Source organism: Mirounga angustirostris, unplaced genomic scaffold (assembly GCF_029215605.1).
Source record: "Mirounga angustirostris isolate CCGP_5_RB_7025 unplaced genomic scaffold, mMirAng1.0.hap1 SCAF_16, whole genome shotgun sequence".
Lineage (NCBI taxonomy): Eukaryota > Metazoa > Chordata > Mammalia > Carnivora > Phocidae > Mirounga > Mirounga angustirostris.
Genome location: NW_026991724.1, coordinates 48,906,771 through 48,922,511, shown reverse-complemented (window position 1 = coordinate 48,922,511; position 15,741 = coordinate 48,906,771). Strand labels below are relative to the sequence as shown.

Here is a 15,741-nt window from a genome sequence, read left to right as displayed (position 1 = left end):
AGTGAGGCGGCACACCTTCGTCCGTGTGACCCTGGGCAGCACCAAGGTGTGTCCGATAAACTGCAATCAAGGCTTGGGGCTGCTGCAGGGACTTCGCCCGGTGCTGCAGGGTGTCCCTCGGCTGGCCCTGCCTCTTGCTGGGACTCGCGCTCTGGGAAGAGAGCTGTGAAAGCCCACTGAGTGTGCGCCCCCGCAGCGTGGAGACGGCTGCGTGACCACGGCCACATGAGTCAGAGCCGAGCCCCCCCCCTCCCCCCCGGCCCCACTCCTGGCTGGCCGCGCCCTGGCAAAGGAAGTTTTTGAGGAGGAGGGGAAGGAGGGGGAGGAGGGGGAAGCACCCACGCATCTGGGGCTGACTCGCTCTTTCGCAAAATCTCTGGGAGGAGCCCCGGGGGCACAAAACTGTCTGGCTCCCCGGGCCAGACTGAGACGGGCAGGGAGCCACACGGACTGGAGCTGCGGCCAGACATGGGCCGCCCGGGGCTGCTGCCGTTGCTGCTGCTGTCGCTTCAGACCTGCATTCCAGGTAGGGACCGGGCGCCCAAAACACCTGCGCGGGGACCCCGGGGCCCGAACGCAGTGAAGAGCGGGGAGGGGCGGGGGGCTCCGAGCTGGAGGAGTTGGAGGAGGGCGGCCCAGCCCCCAGCCCCCAGCCCTCCCCCTCGCGGAGTAATCCTCCAGCCAGCTGCAGCCCCACGCAGCACAGGACCCGGCCAGCAGTCGGTGCTCGGGAATGCTCGTCGAGCGAAGGCTGTTAACGGCCGCCGAGTGGGTGCGCTCCTCTAAGCTCCTTCCCTGCAGTTTCAAACTGGACGGGCAGAACTATTCGAGCCCTGTTTCACAGAGAAGGAAACAGGCTCAGAGCGGTCCTGGAGTAAGGGGGCTTCTGGCCCGCAGCTCTCTGCGCGCGGTCGGGGCTCCCCACCGCCCCCGCACCCACCCAGCCCCTGGAAGGACCGGGAGCACGGAGCCTCCTGTTACAAAAGATCTAAAGAGAGAGGCCGAACGTCGCAGAGACAGGGGCTGGGGGAAGCCAGGGCTTGTCCCCGGAGGACCCTTCCCTTTCACTGTCCCCTAGCCACCCTCTCAACTCCTTTCCCGGGAAATGTACAGGAGAGGGTTGAAAAGCGAGAGGAAATTGACAAGGAACGGAGTCAGGGCGGGGCGGTTCAGGCATGAATAACCCGGGAAGGTCTCCGGATCTTTCGCGGCCAGGAATGAGTAATGACTCTAGAAGACTGCGAATTTGTGCTGGGGAATGGACCCCAGCAGGGAAGGCCGGGTGGGCGGGTAAAGGTGTTGGGGCGGGGCTAGTGGGCCAGCTTGTAACCACAGGACGCGCTGTGGGAGGGGCGAGAAACTCGGGGAAGGAGCTGGGGGCGGGGCGAGAACCTCCGGCGAGGAGCGGAGGTGCCGGGAGAGAACTTCGGGGAAGCTACAGCAGTTGGGGTTAGAACTTCCCGAGGGTGATGGGTGCAGTTAAAACTTTGGCCTGGACTGATGGGCGGGGAGAGAATGTTGGGGAGAAGCTAGGGAAAGGAGTAGAGTCTGGGGGCATGAAGGGGGGGGATAGTCAGTGGGGGTCACCGGGAACTGGGGTAGAACGTAAAGATCAGCTGCAGTTGGGTGAGGGTAGAACGCCCTTAGGAGAGCTTGCGAAGCCGAATAGACCGAGGGCCGGTGGAATGGGGGAAAGGACCTAAACTGGAGCTGGGCTGGAATGTCCAGATGGACAGAGAGGGTGGGGATTGGACTCAGGATAGGCCCCGCGCTGATACAGAATTCAAGGGAAAATGAGCCAGGGCGTGACTTTAGGGAAAGACTGTTGGAAGGGATAGAACTTTAGGGTAGGGGGTGTAGATAAAACGTGGGGTTATACATAGGCCGGAAGTACTGCTGACCCGAACCCAGTGTTGGAACCAAAGGGCGGACAGAATGTGGAGCGCGAACCTGAGTGCACAAGGCCTGGAGACTTGGTTCTGGTATTGGGGCATGAAGGAGCAGGGAGGGGGAGCACCGCTCGGAGCTATAACAATCTCTCCTCTCCTCCCTCTTACCCTGCAGCCTCCTGGAGCTTGCAGTGCATGCTGTGTGGGAGGATCGGGAAATGCCAGGTGGAAGAGTGTGCCAGTGGCCAGGACCTCTGCAGGACCACGATCATGCGCATATGGGAAGGTGAGATTCCCCACTACAGCGCGACAGGGAACCTTATTTCACCAGTAATCAGGGAAATGCAAACGAAAAAGACAAGGAGACTCTATTTCATACCCACCAGATAGACAAGCTTTTAAACAATTTGACAATGCAGGGATGGATGAGGATGTGAAGCTGCAGACCCCGTTAATGAGGATAAATTCGTGCATGCACTGCACAGAGCAATTTGGCAATATCTAGTACAGATGATGATTAGCATACCCTCCTGCCAGCAATCCAACTTCTAGGAATATAGAAACCCCAAAGAACCTTGAACACACATGCCCGGGGACACACGTGTAAGAATGTTCTTAGCAGTTATGTTTGTGATACGGGTTAGTCATCAGTCGAGGAGAAACATTATGGTATAATCACACAATGGAATGCTCCACAGCAGTTTATTTATTTATTTATTTATTAAAGATTTTATTTATTTGACAGAGAGAGACAGCAAGAGAGGGAACACAAGCAGGGGGAGTGGGAGAGGGAGAAGCAGGCTCCCCAAGGGGCAGGGGGCCCGATGTGGGGCTCAATCCCAGGACCACGGGATCATGACCTGAGCTGAAGGCAGACGTTTAACATCTGAGCCACCCACCCAGGCGCTCTGCTCCACAGCAGTTTGAATGAAGGAACTTGAGCTGTAGGTATTAAAGTGGATACATCTCAAAAACATCAGGTTGAGAGGGGAAAAAGCATGTTTCAGGGTATGATATCTTTTAATATAAATAGTATATAACAATATGCAATAAATAATGTATAAATAAATAATAGTATACATTATTATGTGTACCTAGTGTGAAAATCACCTACACCAGTGGTTGCTTCTGGACAGGGCATAAGGGGAATGGGATTTGGGGGGGTGAGCAGGAGGCTTTAACTCTATCTTTTAAATTTAAGTTCTTTTAAAAAATATCTGAAACAAATATAGCAAAATTTTCTAATATTTTATAAAATTTGGTGATGAATGCACAGTTATTTATTGTATCATTCTCTTATGCTTTTTGGCAAGCTTGTAACATTTTTCCTTTAAAGATTCCTATTAGAGGCATCTCCCTGCTAAAATCACTAAGCTGGGAGGGAGGGGTAGGTGGATCCAGACAGCCTCAGTGACAGTGTGGTCACTAAGAGGGGTAGGCTCCCTGTGGTGGGAGGGCGAGGAGAGGAGACAGCTGGACCCCAGAGAAGAGGCCTGGCAAGGATCAGCCCTGGAAGAGGGTGACCTTAGGACCAGGAGCATCAGAGGCTGGTTGGGTCCAGGGCAGCCTTTGGGGTAACAAAGATACATTCTTCACAGGAGGTGAAGAGCTGGAGGTGGTGGAGAGAGGCTGTGCCCACCCAGAGAAGAGCAACAGGACCATGAGCTATCGGACAGGCATGCAGATCATCACTCTTACAGAGACCCTGTGTGGGACTGACTTGTGCAACCGACCCACCCCTGGTGAGCTGGGCAGCCCTCACGATCCCCAACCCCGCACACATCATTCTCCTGATCCTGTCCCCACCAGCCCCGACTCTCAAATGCCAGTTTAACAAAAAGACTTAGAGAGGCTCAAGTTCTCCAGTTCCCACAGGAGAGGGTAGGAAGCCACAGATCCATGTTGCATGGTCATGTGTGCAGATTCCTCTTTCTGGGCCTGGCAAGAAAGGAAATTGGTTAAGGCCAGGCCCGTCCCAGTGACGTCAGTAAGCAGAGCACCTACGCAACCTGTTTCTCGCTCAGCCATGCTGACCTCAAACTTTCGTCTTTTGGCGGAGGCTGAATCAGATGTTTATTTTCAAGGAAGTGACAAGAGAGGGGACGCTGGCTTCAGCTTTCTGTTAGATGTGCTTAAGGAAAGCACTGATAATCGAGTCTAAGTTCGAATCATAGATAATATTCAGAAGATTTAACAATATCAGTCAATGCAGAAGGCATTGATCAATCCTGGACCCCCCTCTTTAGCTGATGGATCTTGGAGACATAGGGTTCTAAAGAAAGACTTGGGAGTGGTCAGGGGTCCACCAGCAAGCTTAGAGCGCAGCTGTCAATTCAGTAATTTAATAAGTGGTAAAGCGATTATCAGCCTCCATTTCTCAGGCCATTTTACCCTGCTTGTGGCGACTGGAATAGTTGATAAAACCACATCCTGTATTTATGTGATACTGGGGATATAGAAGTGACCAAGACACTTTGGGCCTTAGCATGGGATTACAGTCAGTAGGGTGGGAGTGGGGGTGACAGACCCATCACCAAGCAGTGACTGCTCAGATTAGTCAGAGCCAGGATGGGGAAGCACAAGCAGAGGGGTCAGGACCATGAGACCTCTGGTCTGAGAGGGGCCAGAGCTGTAGTTGGGAAGCACGTCCAGAATTTTCAGGGCTGAGATAAGGAAAACAGAGGCCAGAGTGATCAGGGCTGGGATGAATGAAGAATAGGGGCTGTGAGACCCTAGGGGAGATAACTGGTCAAAGAAGTTTTCCTCCAGGAAGCAACAACTAAGCTGGATCTTGAGGGATGAGCAGGAGTCAGACTGTTAAAAAGACAGTGGAAAGGGTTTTCTAGGAAGAGCAACAGACACCAAGGCCCAAAGGTGGATGAAAGTAGTATGACTGGAGGAAGGAAAAAACAGGGCAAGAGGAGCTGGAAATTGGCAGGGTCATATTACACAGGGCCTTCTAGGTTGTGGTGAGGAATATAGACCATACGGGCGGCAGGGGGAGGTCATAAAAGGGTTGAGGTTTCTTTGTTGGTTTGTTTGTTTTTTAGATTTATTTATTTATTTGAGAGGAAGAGCACACAACAAGTGGGGGGAGGGGCAGAGGGAGAGAATCTCAAGCAGACTCCCCACTGAGCGAGAAGCCTGATGCAGGGCTTGACATCATGAGCCATGAGATTGCAACCTGAGCCAAAATTATGAGTCAGATGCTTAACCGACTGAGTCACCCAGGTGTCCCAAGGGTTTTTGTGGGGTTTTTTAAGATTTTTTTTTATTTATTTGAGAGAGAGAGAGAGAGCGTGAGCAGGGGGAGGAGCAGAGGGAAAGAGAGAATCTCAAGCAGACTCCCCACTGAATGTGGAGCCAACGGGTTGGGCGGGGGAGAAGGTTCGATCCCACAACCATGAGATCATGACCTGAGCGGAAACCAAGAGTCTGACACCCAATCGACTGAGTCATCCAGGCGCCCCGGTCATAAAAGGATTTTAAGCAGAGAGTGTCACGATCAGATTTGTACTTTTGAACAAATGATTCTGACCTCAGAGGAGAGCAATGATGGAGGGAAAGTAGACGAGGGCAGTCCAACTTGGAGGTGGGTGAGGTTGTCCAGATGAAGAAGAGAGTAACTGCATTAGAATGTCAACCATGCTCATGGAGAGAAGTGGGTGGATTTTAAGAACTCTTTAGCAGGTAGATGAGCAGGACTTAGTGATGGATTAGACATGGGGGTGGGTTTGCAGTTCTGGTCATGATGGAGTCGCATGTATCAGACTAATCTGCCAGTGAAAGCCAGAAAAGCTGGACAAATTATAAACAATTACTCGAGGTCACTGGAGAGCAGCCAATGAAGAGAGGACCTTGAGGTGCTACAATCTTTGAAATAAGGGAAGCACAGAAACTGAGTTATGCAGAAAGCTGGCTTTATCCTTGAGTGCACTTTCCAATTCACTGCTGTGAAGGGGAAATAAAACCCAAATAAGAGAGATCATTGCTAGACTGAGAAGCCAGGGGTTAGAGTCTTTCTGGCTGCCAGAGCGTCTGAAGAATGAGAGGTAGAGTTCGGGAACGTATGAAACCACAGAAAAGGGAGTCCCCAAATCTGCATATTTCCTTTAAGTCATTGGCAAGCTGTACATGCACAGGGTGAGACTCCAAGGAACTCAGCAGAAAATAGTATCTGGGAAGCTACAGAACTGAAAAAGGATTCCAGCAGCCATATGATGCTGGAGAAACCAAAGTTGCAAAGTTGGAGAGAGAGGCCTTGGTAACCACCCCAAGCTTTCTGCTAAGACCATACCCTAGGTGTAAGGGCAAAACTGAGAGAGACCAGCCCTAAAGATTCCTACATTTGATCTTCAGCGGGAAGAAAACTGACCTTCTTGGGAAGAAAATAACATTATTTAGAGCCTTTCCAAATTTTCATTGTGATGTCTGGCATCTAATCAAAACTTACAAGGTACCCCAAAGAAAATTGAAAGGACCAATTAACAAGAAACCTAGAGACAAATCCAACAGTAGAAACAGACTCATAATGATTCAGATAGTGGAGTTATTAGATAGGGAAATTTAAAATAGCCATGATCAATATAGTCCAAAAAAGGGGCACCTGGGTTGCTCAGTCATTAAGCGTCTGCCTTCGGCTCAGGTCATGATCCCAGGGTCCTGGGATCGAGCCCCACATCGGGCTCCCTGCTCGGTGGGAAGTCTGCTTCTCCCTCTCCCACTCCCCCTGCTTGTGTTTCTTCTCTCGCTGTGTCTCTCTCTGTCAAATAAATAAATAAAACCTTTAAATATATATATATATATAGTCCAAAAAAATAGAGGAGAGGATAAACTTTAACAGAAATGTGGAGTCTATTTTTTAATTCTAAAAATTTTTTTAAATGTTTTATTTATTTATTCATGAGAGTCAGAGAGAGAGAGAGGCAGAGGGAGAAGTAGGCTCCCCACCCAGCAGGGCGCCCGATGCAGGACTCGATCCCAGGACCCTGGAATCATGACCTGAGCCGAAGGCAGACGCTTAACCATCTGAGCCACCCAGGCGCCCCAGGAGTCCATTTTTTTAAAAGAGTCAAACAGGAGGGGCGCCTGGGTGGCTCAGATGGTTAAGCGTCTACCTTCGGCTCAGGTCATGATTCCAGGGTCCTGGGATCGAGTCCCGCATCGGGCTCCCTGCCGCTTGGGGAGCCTGCTTCTCCCTCTGCCTCCCTCTCTCTTTCTCTCTCTCTCTCTCATGAATAAATAAATAAAATCTTAAAAAAAAAAAAAGAGTCAAACAGGAAACACAGAATAGTGACTGAAATTAAGAACTCAATAGATGTGCTTAATAGAGCCCAGAAGCAGTGGGGCAAAAGGATTAAAGAACTAGAAGACAGGGCAGGAGACGTCTCCAGATTGGTGCCTAAATGTGGAGGATCAAGGAACCTGCCAGGTTTCTGCCCTGGGGTACTGAATGGGACCACCGCAGAGATATGGAATTCAGGAGAGAAAGAAGTTTAGAGAAGATGGAGAGCTTCCTTTGGGGCATGTAGAGATTCAGGTGTTTGAGGGATAGCAAGACGGCCTCTCCAGGAGGCAGTTGGGTGTACAGGTGTGGAGCTCAGAGAGAAGTTCCCAGCAGATGCGTGGAAATGAAGCCAGGTCAATGGATAACATCCCCATGGGAGAGAGTGTGCACTGTGAGAAATGAAAAGGGCCTAAGACAGAACCCTGAGGATGACCCACATTTAGAAGAGCGACATAAGAACAAGAGTTTATGAGGGGACCTGAGGGTGGTATGATGGCGGTGATGGCAATCCGTGTTTTCATTTTCATGGAAGTTCATGTGAGAAGACATGGGTTGTTGGCATTTTAATTATTCTTTCTTTAGGGTTGGGGAAGATTTGGCCTTGGATGTAAGTGATTCACCTAATTCCAGCAGCTGGCCTGCCGGTTGAGAAAGTGGCTGAGACAGCCCTCTCCCTTATGTAGGACTTGGCCCCAACTCAACTTGGATATTTGGGATCAGGAAGGGGAAGGCATACCAGGCTTCAGCATGGTGTGAGTCAAGGCCTGGCCGGAGGAATGACTCTAGTGTTTCCGGGGAAAAATAATTCACCCCCTTGGCCTGGACCAGCAGGTGTGAGAGGCTTATCACAGATCAATCAATCAAGCGAGGCTTGGATCCCTGACCCAATCGGGTAGTGCATTAATTATCTATCGCCTCAGTACAGATTGTCCCAAAACTTAAAACAAAAATGAGCAGGTATTATTTCACAAAGTTTCTGAAGGTCAGATTCTGAAGAATCTGGAAGTGGCTTAAGTAGGATGGTTCTGGGTCTTTCATGAGGTTGTGGTCAAGATGACAGCAGAGCTGCCATCATCCCAAGGCTCCCAAGGGAGATTTACTCACGTGGCTGGTCCCCTCCCGTGGCTTGGACAAAGGCCTCAGTTCCTCGCCACGGAGACCTCACCATGGGGTGTCTGAGTGTTCTAACCGCATGACAGATGGACTTCCTCCCGACCAAGTAATCCAAGAGAGAGCCAGGAAGAAGTTGCAATGCCTTTTATGATCTAGCGCAGGAATCATACACCATCATTTCCGCAATATCCCATTAGTTACACGGGTCAGCCCTATTCTTTGTGTGTGCGTACCAGGAAACAGGGGTCACTGGGGGCCATCTCGGAGGTTGGCTACCACAGAGAACAATAGCAGGGTTTTAAGCAATTCTTCATTCATTCATTTAACAAATATTTACTGGATGTCTTCTCTGGCTCTGGCCCTGGTGCTGGGTGGTGTTGGGACACAGTAATGATCAGGACAGTCCTGGCCCCACCTCCTGGGGCTCAGAGTCCAGTCAGACGGGGATGACCCAAAGTGGATGTGGCTGGGATTGGGGAGCCCAGTGGGGCACATTGATGCAGCCTCCGAGGTCAGGGAGGACTTCTTAGAGGATGTGAAATTTGAGATGATGCCTGAAGAATGAGTAGGAGGAGACAGGGAAAGTAAGGAGCCGAGGGAGCATGTTCTAGGCAAGGGCTGGATGCCAGTCAGCATGTACGTTCAGGAACTGTGGGAAGTCATGGGGAGTAGAGTTTGAGGGGCTAGTGGAGGGAGATGAGACAGGAGAGGTGGCCGGGACCCAGAGGTCCACACGGAGTAGCTTGGATATTATTCTGAGGGCACTGGGGAGCCATGGAGAGGTTTTGAGCAGAGCAGGCAGGGTCACATTTGAGTATTAGAAACATCCTTCTAGGGCCATGTGGGGCTGCACTGGGTGGGGTTGGGGGGCAAGGATGGAAACCAGGAAGCCAGGTATTTGAAGAAGTTCTGACCTGGTCATGGGGCTGGAAAGGAGGGGATGGATGCTAGAAAGATTCAGGAGGTGGGATGGGCAGGGCTTTGATGATTGGCTGAAGGAGGAATTGATGCTAAGTTGAGTCTTCAAAGGAGCTAGATTTCCGGAACTCTCCCCATGGAGTCTCACCCTCCTGCCCCTCCCCGAACAGGTCGGACTTCCACCTTTCCCCGAATCCGAAGCCGTTACCTCGAATGTGTTTCCTGCGCCTCATCAGATCTGAGCTGTGAGAGGGGCTGGGACCAGAGCCTGCAATGCCGCAGCCCTACAGAACAGTGCGTGGAAGTGGTGACCCACCAGAGCCTGGAAGGTGAGCTCCAACCTGCCAGCAGCATCTCCCCCCTGCATTGCTCCTCCCCAAGGCTGCACTTAACAAGGACCCCAGCATAACAAGGATTTAAGCAAGGTAGAAGCTTAGTTCTCTCACACACAAAAAAGTCTAGTGGTAGGAAGTCCTGAGCCACTAGGACAGTTCTACCATCACCAGGAACCAAGATGCTTTCTCATTTCTTGACTATTGTTTCCATTCTCACAATTGCCTCATAGTCCAACATGGCTGCCAGAGCTCTAAACCTCATGTCCAAGTTCCAGGAAGGAGAAAGAAGAAAAGGAACAAAAAATAGGCACCCCTCCTTTTGTGGGGGTTCTCCTTTCTGGAAGTCCCATAAAACCATTCTATTTACATCACATTGACCAGAACTTAGCCACATGATTATACCTATGGAAGCTGGAAAATGTGGTTTTGCCTAGATATATGGCTGCCCCAAATAAAATGAGGGTCCTATAATGAACAGTGAGGCAGGAAATGGACAGATGACTGCTGCGGTGGTGGGCAAGGCCAGTCTCAGTCCCTGAACAATCTGACCTCTCTCTTCTGCCCCCCACAGGCAGTCCAAGGGATGAGCACCACACCCGCGGCTGTGGCAACCTTCCGGGCTGCCCAGGCCCCACCGGCTTCCACAACAACCACACCTTCCACTTCCTGCGGTGCTGCAACACCACCAAATGCAATGGAGGCCCAGGTGAGGGGGCAGGGGACCCACACAGCATGAGGCTGGGGTCGGGGCAGGGAGGTGTACCCGGGCTGCTGCCCCTCACTCGCAGGCCACCCCTCCTCTCTAGGTGTCCATCTCCCCTGAAAGCCCCTCCTCAAAGAAGGCTTGTGTGGAAATTCATCGTGCCCATCAAACCTTTTCCAAAGACCCCTGCTTTATACTTCCTTGAATCCTTCCGCAGCTCACCGCCCTGGTCCATGCCACCGGGAGCTCTTGCCTAGATTGTTGCGATGACCTTCTCACTGGTCCCCCTGCTTCCGCTTCTGCCGCCTACAGCCGATGCTCAACACAGCAGCAAGGGTGATTTCTTAAAAATGTAAACCAGAGCATGTCACTCTCCTTCCTCAGGCACTGCAGCAACTCTTCTTTGCTCTCAGAGTAAAATCTAAAGACCATCCTATGCCCTCTGTAATCCAGCACCTGTCTGCCTCATGGTCTACATTGAGTTCCTGCAACTGCCAAACTCTCTCCTGCCTCAGGCGCCTGGGTGGCTCAGTTGGTTAAGCGACTGCCTTCGGCTCAGGTCATGATCCTGGAGTCCCGGGATCGAGTCCCGCATCGCGCTCCCTGCTCGGCAGGGAGTCTGCTTCTCCCTCTGACCCTCCTCCCTCTCATGCTCTCTGTCTCTCATTCTCTCTGTCTCAAATAAATAAAATCTTAAAAAAAAAAAACCTCTCTCCTGCCTCAGGGCCTTTGTGCATTCAGTACCCTCCACCAGGAACACATCTCCCCCAAGAGTTTACCGGGCTGGCTACTTCTCATTTGTTAGGTCTCAGCTTAAAGTATTGTCCTCAGGGAAACATTCTCTGTCCCTCCCCTCCACTATAATCTCACTCCTTGGTGTTATTCTGTCTCCATAAACCAGTACCGTCCAACAGAACTTTCCACGGTGATAGAAATGTTCCATATCTGTACTGTCCAGTATGGTAGCCACTAACTCATATGGCTGTTGAGCACTTGAAATGTGAAACTGAACCTTGAATTTTAGTTAATACGAATTCATTTCCGTGTAAATGTAAACAACCACACGTGGCTGGTGGCTACCATATTGGACAGTGTAGGTCTGAGTGGTAAGTGCTGTAGGGCAGGGACTGTTTCGTCTTCCACAGCTGCTCGCCCAGTGCCTGGTCAGATAGGGGCTCAGGAGGAGCGGCGAGGTGGGATTTCTCTCACAGGTTCTATAAAGAACCCCCCAGAAGGGGCGCCTGGGTGGCTCAGTTAAGCGTCTGCCTTTGGCTCAGGTCATGATCTCAGGGTCCTGGGATTTAGTCTCACATCTGGCTCCCAGCTCAGCGGGGAGTCTGCTTCCTCTCCTTCTGCCCCTCCCCCCGCTCATGCTCGTGCTCTCTCTCCTGCTCTCTCTATCTCAAATAAATAAAATCTTTGGGGGAAAAAAAAAAAAGCCCTCCCCCTCTGAAGACTGCTGTTCCAATGCCTGACCACTAGGTGGCTCCATGACATCTCAGGCTGCGAGTTGACCGTTCTAGGGGAGGTAATGCAAGGAAGGACACCCCTCACCCCACCTGCCCGCACCCCCATACTAATTTCCTTGGTTTCTGTGTCACTTGTCTTCTCCCAAGTCCTGGAGCTTCAAAACCTGCCTCTGAATGGCCTCCAGTGTTACAGCTGTGAGGGGAACAGCACCCATGGATGTTCCTCCGAAGAGATTGCCCTGACCGCCTGCCAAGGCCCCATGAATCAATGTCTGAAAGCCACGGGAACTAATGGTGAGCCCTTCCAGGAGGCTGGGAGGGTATACTTGTGGGTGGGGGCTTGTGGGCCACAGGTCGACTTCAGGGAGCTGGGTCTTCCTGTGGAAAATGTAGGACTTCCTTCAGGAGGGTGCAAAGTGTCGTCAGGAATGAGGACTTCATTAAGAAATGAGCGTTCCCGCCACAGAAATGTGGACCTCTCTGGGGGTGGGACTTCCCACGAGGGGGTGGGACTTCCACGAGGGGGTGGGACTTCCCACGAGGGGGTGGGACTTCCCACGAGGGGTGGGACTTCCCACGAGGGGGTGGGACTTCCTGCGGGCGTGGCGGGCTCCCATCCTGTGCCATCCTGGGCAGGTCTCTGTTCCAGCGGTTCTCAAACCTTTTCATCTCAAAATTCCTTCGTGCTCTTAAAAATTATTACTTATGGCAGATATATCTATAGATATTTACTGCATTAGGATTAAAACTGAGATATTTTAAGAGATGCAAATTATTAATTTATTTATTACTTATTTTTTTAGAGAGAGAGCCCGCAAGTGGGGGATGGGGAGAGGGCAGAGGGAGAGAGAGAATCTTAAGCAGGCTTCATGCCCAGCATGGAGCCCGCATCGGGGCTTGATCTCATGACCCTGAGGTCATAACCAAGAGTTGGACGCTTAACCGACTGAGCCACCCTGGTGCCCCTATTAATTTATTTTAAAATAAATTAATTTAAAAGAAAAATACAAAATAAAACCTCATTCCATGTGAACATAACATTTTTTACTTAAAAAAAAAATGACATTTTCCACAATGAAAACATTTAACAAGAAGACTGCTGTTGTTCTACCATTTCGCAAATCTCTTTCATGTCTGGCTTAATAGAAGATGGCTGGATCCTCATCCTCATATGGGCTTCTGCGTTCAGTCGGCTGCAAGATCACATGTCCCAGGGTTTCTGGAAAACCCCCACTGTACACTCACAAGAGTGGAAAAGTCGAATGATGCTTTAGCATTATTATGAGACTAGTTTTGACTTCTTGGTTCCCCCAGAAGGGTCTGAGGGACCACACTTGAAACTGCTGCTTTCTTCAAGTGGGATCCGCCAGAAGGTGGCAGGTCACCCGGTGAGCACTGCAGGCCCATCCCCAGGAGCTGGGAGTCTCACGCAGTCTTCTCTCTCCTCAGGGCTGGGCAACCCGAGCTACACAGTACGAGGTTGTGCAACTTCCTCATGGTGCCAGAGTCTCCACGTGGCTGAAGCCTTCAGACTGACCCATCTCAATGTCTCATGCTGTACTGGAAACGGCTGTAACCACCCAGTCCTGGGTCACCAGCCCCACATGGGCGGCGCCCCCCGGCCTGGTCCTGCCCACCTCAGCCTCATGGCCACCCTGCTTATAACTGCCAGACTGTGGGGAGGCACTCTCCTCTGGACCTGACCCCCCACACTCCCCCTTCCCTGGCTGGATCCAGAGGAGCCCTTTGCCCTCCCCTCAGCCCCCAGCCCTGCAGACTTGCTGTGTGACCTCAGGCCAGTGTGCTGCCCTCTCTGGGTCTCAGTTTTCCCAGCTGTCTCACGAAGTTGCAGAACCAGGGGAGAAAAGCTGGAGAAAGACTGCAGGCCAGCAGAAGAGGTCTTGTTATGTTAGCATTGTTGTACCATTGTTGTTATTATTAATTAATATTTGTTTTATTTAATATTTTATACTTAAAGATTTTTGTACCAGCGAACAAGACCTGATCTTCCCTTCTCCGTAGCATCTCTCTTTGGGAGGATGAATGGGTGGGGGGGGCACCTTTCACCCACCTCCTGGAATTGGGGGTCACATTGTAGGACCCAGGCATCTGGGGCCCCAGCCTTGGGAGCAGTTCTCCATGGGCTTCCATCCTAAGCCACCTCCACATCAATTTCTGGGCTCCAACTCACTCACTCAAGCACGAACTTTCCAGTCTCTTCTCCCAAGCTCCAAAGGTCAAGACTACTTTGTTGTTCTAAGGAGAGGCATCTGCATTTCCTAGGGGGTTCTGAGACCCGAGATGAATGGGAGGGATAATCTGATGGCCAGAACTCCCTGGGGGCCCTGCAGTGAGGAATCAGGACAGGACTACATTTCCCCAGATGCCCCGGTGGCAAGAGATAAAAGCTGGGCTCTTTTTCCTAGGATGCCTTCAGACTGACTGAGAAAAAGAACTCTCATTTCCATTGGCACCCTTGGGGCACAATATTGAAGAATTCACGTTTCCTATGATTTGCTGAGGCAAGCCCAAAGAGACAAAATTACGTTCCCCAGGACCCTATGGCTAATGAAGAAAAGATAAGACATCTTCCATGGTATTTGAGGGCAGGGAAGGGACGGGTTTCTTTTTAGGACCTCCTCAAATCACATAGCACTGAGCGTCACTGTGGCGGCTTAAAGAGGTGGCCTCAGTGTCTCCACCTCTTTGAACGTGCGTGGCTCCGGGACTGCTTTGACCCTGCCACGTTCTAAGCTTCAAGAAACTGGCTCTGGGGCGCCTGGGTGGCTCAGTTGGTTAAGCGACTGCCTTCGGCTCAGGTCATGATCCTGGAGTCCCTGGATCGAGTCCCGCGTCGGGCTCCCTGCTCAGCGGGGAGTCTACTTCTCCCTCTCCCTCTGCGTCTTGCCCCACTCATACTCTCTCTCACTCACATATAAATAAAATCTTGTTTATGGGGCGCCTGGGTGGCTCAGTTGGTTAAGCGACTGCCTTCGGCTCAGGTCATGATCCTTGAGTCCCGGGATCGAGTCCCGCATCGGGCTCCCTGCTCAGCGGGGAGTCTGCTTCTCCCTCTGACCCTCCCCCCTCTCGTGTGCTCTCTCTCTCTCTCTCTCTCTCTCTCTCACTCTCTCAAATAAATGAATAAATAAAATCTTTAAAAAAAAAAAAAAAAAAAAAAACAACTTACCGGGCGCCTGGGTGGCTCAGTTGGTTAAGCGACTGCCTTTGGCTCAGGTCATGATCCCGGAGTCCTGGGATCGAGTCCCGCATCGGGCTCCCTGCTCAGCGGGGAGTCTGCTTCTCCCTCTGACCTTCCCCCCTCTCGTGCTCTCTCTTTCTCATTCTCTCTCTCAAATAAATAAATAAAATCTTTAAAAAAAAAAAAAGAAAGAAAGAAACTGGCTCTGGGGAAGCCAGCTGCCATGTCAAAAGCTTCCTGTGCTGAGGCTGCCGTGCTCTGGGGACGCCCACACTATTTCTTGCATGGACGCCATGTGGGGAGAGAGCCCAGATGTCTCAGCCATCTCAGCCCAGACACCAGACACGTGGGCGAAGGAGGGGCCCTAGACGTCGCAACCCCAGCAGATGTAGCATGCAGGAGAGTCGGGAAGCCCAGCTGTTTTTGTTTCCCAGGACTGCGGTAGTAACCAATTTTCAAACTGGGGGGCTTCCAGCAACAGAAATGTATGCTCTCAGAGTTCTGGATGCTAGAAGTCTGAAATCAAGGTGTTGGCAGTGCCGTGCTCTTTCTAAAGTCGCTGGGGAAGGATCCTTCCTGGCCTCGTCCTGGCTCCTGGGGGTTGCTGACAATCCTTGGTGTTTCTGGGCTTACAGCCACGCTACTCCAATCTCTGCCTCTGTCCTCACGTGGCCTTCTCAGTCAATGTGGCTGTGCAGCTCCAGATCTCTCCCTCTCCTTACCGGGACACCACTCATTGGATTTAGGGACCTACCCTAATCCAGTGTGACCTCATCTTAATCCTTTTTTTTTTTTTAAAGATTTTATTTATTTATTTGAGACAGA

The 15,741-nt window shown here is 51.2% G+C and overlaps 1 protein-coding gene across 4 annotated transcripts; it reads left to right on the top strand.

The window, feature by feature from the left end:
- Nucleotides 1-367: 367 nt before the first annotated feature.
- On the top strand, nt 368-13,729 carry PLAUR (plasminogen activator, urokinase receptor). Of its 4 annotated transcripts, none has more exons than XM_045891671.3 (7): nt 368-526; nt 2,065-2,175; nt 3,488-3,631; nt 9,378-9,536; nt 10,114-10,248; nt 11,862-12,008; nt 13,164-13,729. In XM_045891671.3, exons 1-7 carry the CDS (start codon nt 469-471, stop codon nt 13,415-13,417), a joined length of 1,008 nt encoding a protein of 335 aa, XP_045747627.1. In that variant the 5' UTR covers nt 368-468; the 3' UTR covers nt 13,418-13,729. The 4 variants fall into 4 exon arrangements, with proteins under 4 accessions (XP_045747627.1, XP_064438083.1, XP_064438084.1 ...); XM_064582012.1 differs by lacking the exon at nt 368-526 and adding an exon at nt 1,682-1,963; XM_064582013.1 differs by lacking the exon at nt 3,488-3,631.
- Nucleotides 13,730-15,741: the final 2,012 nt, after the last annotated feature.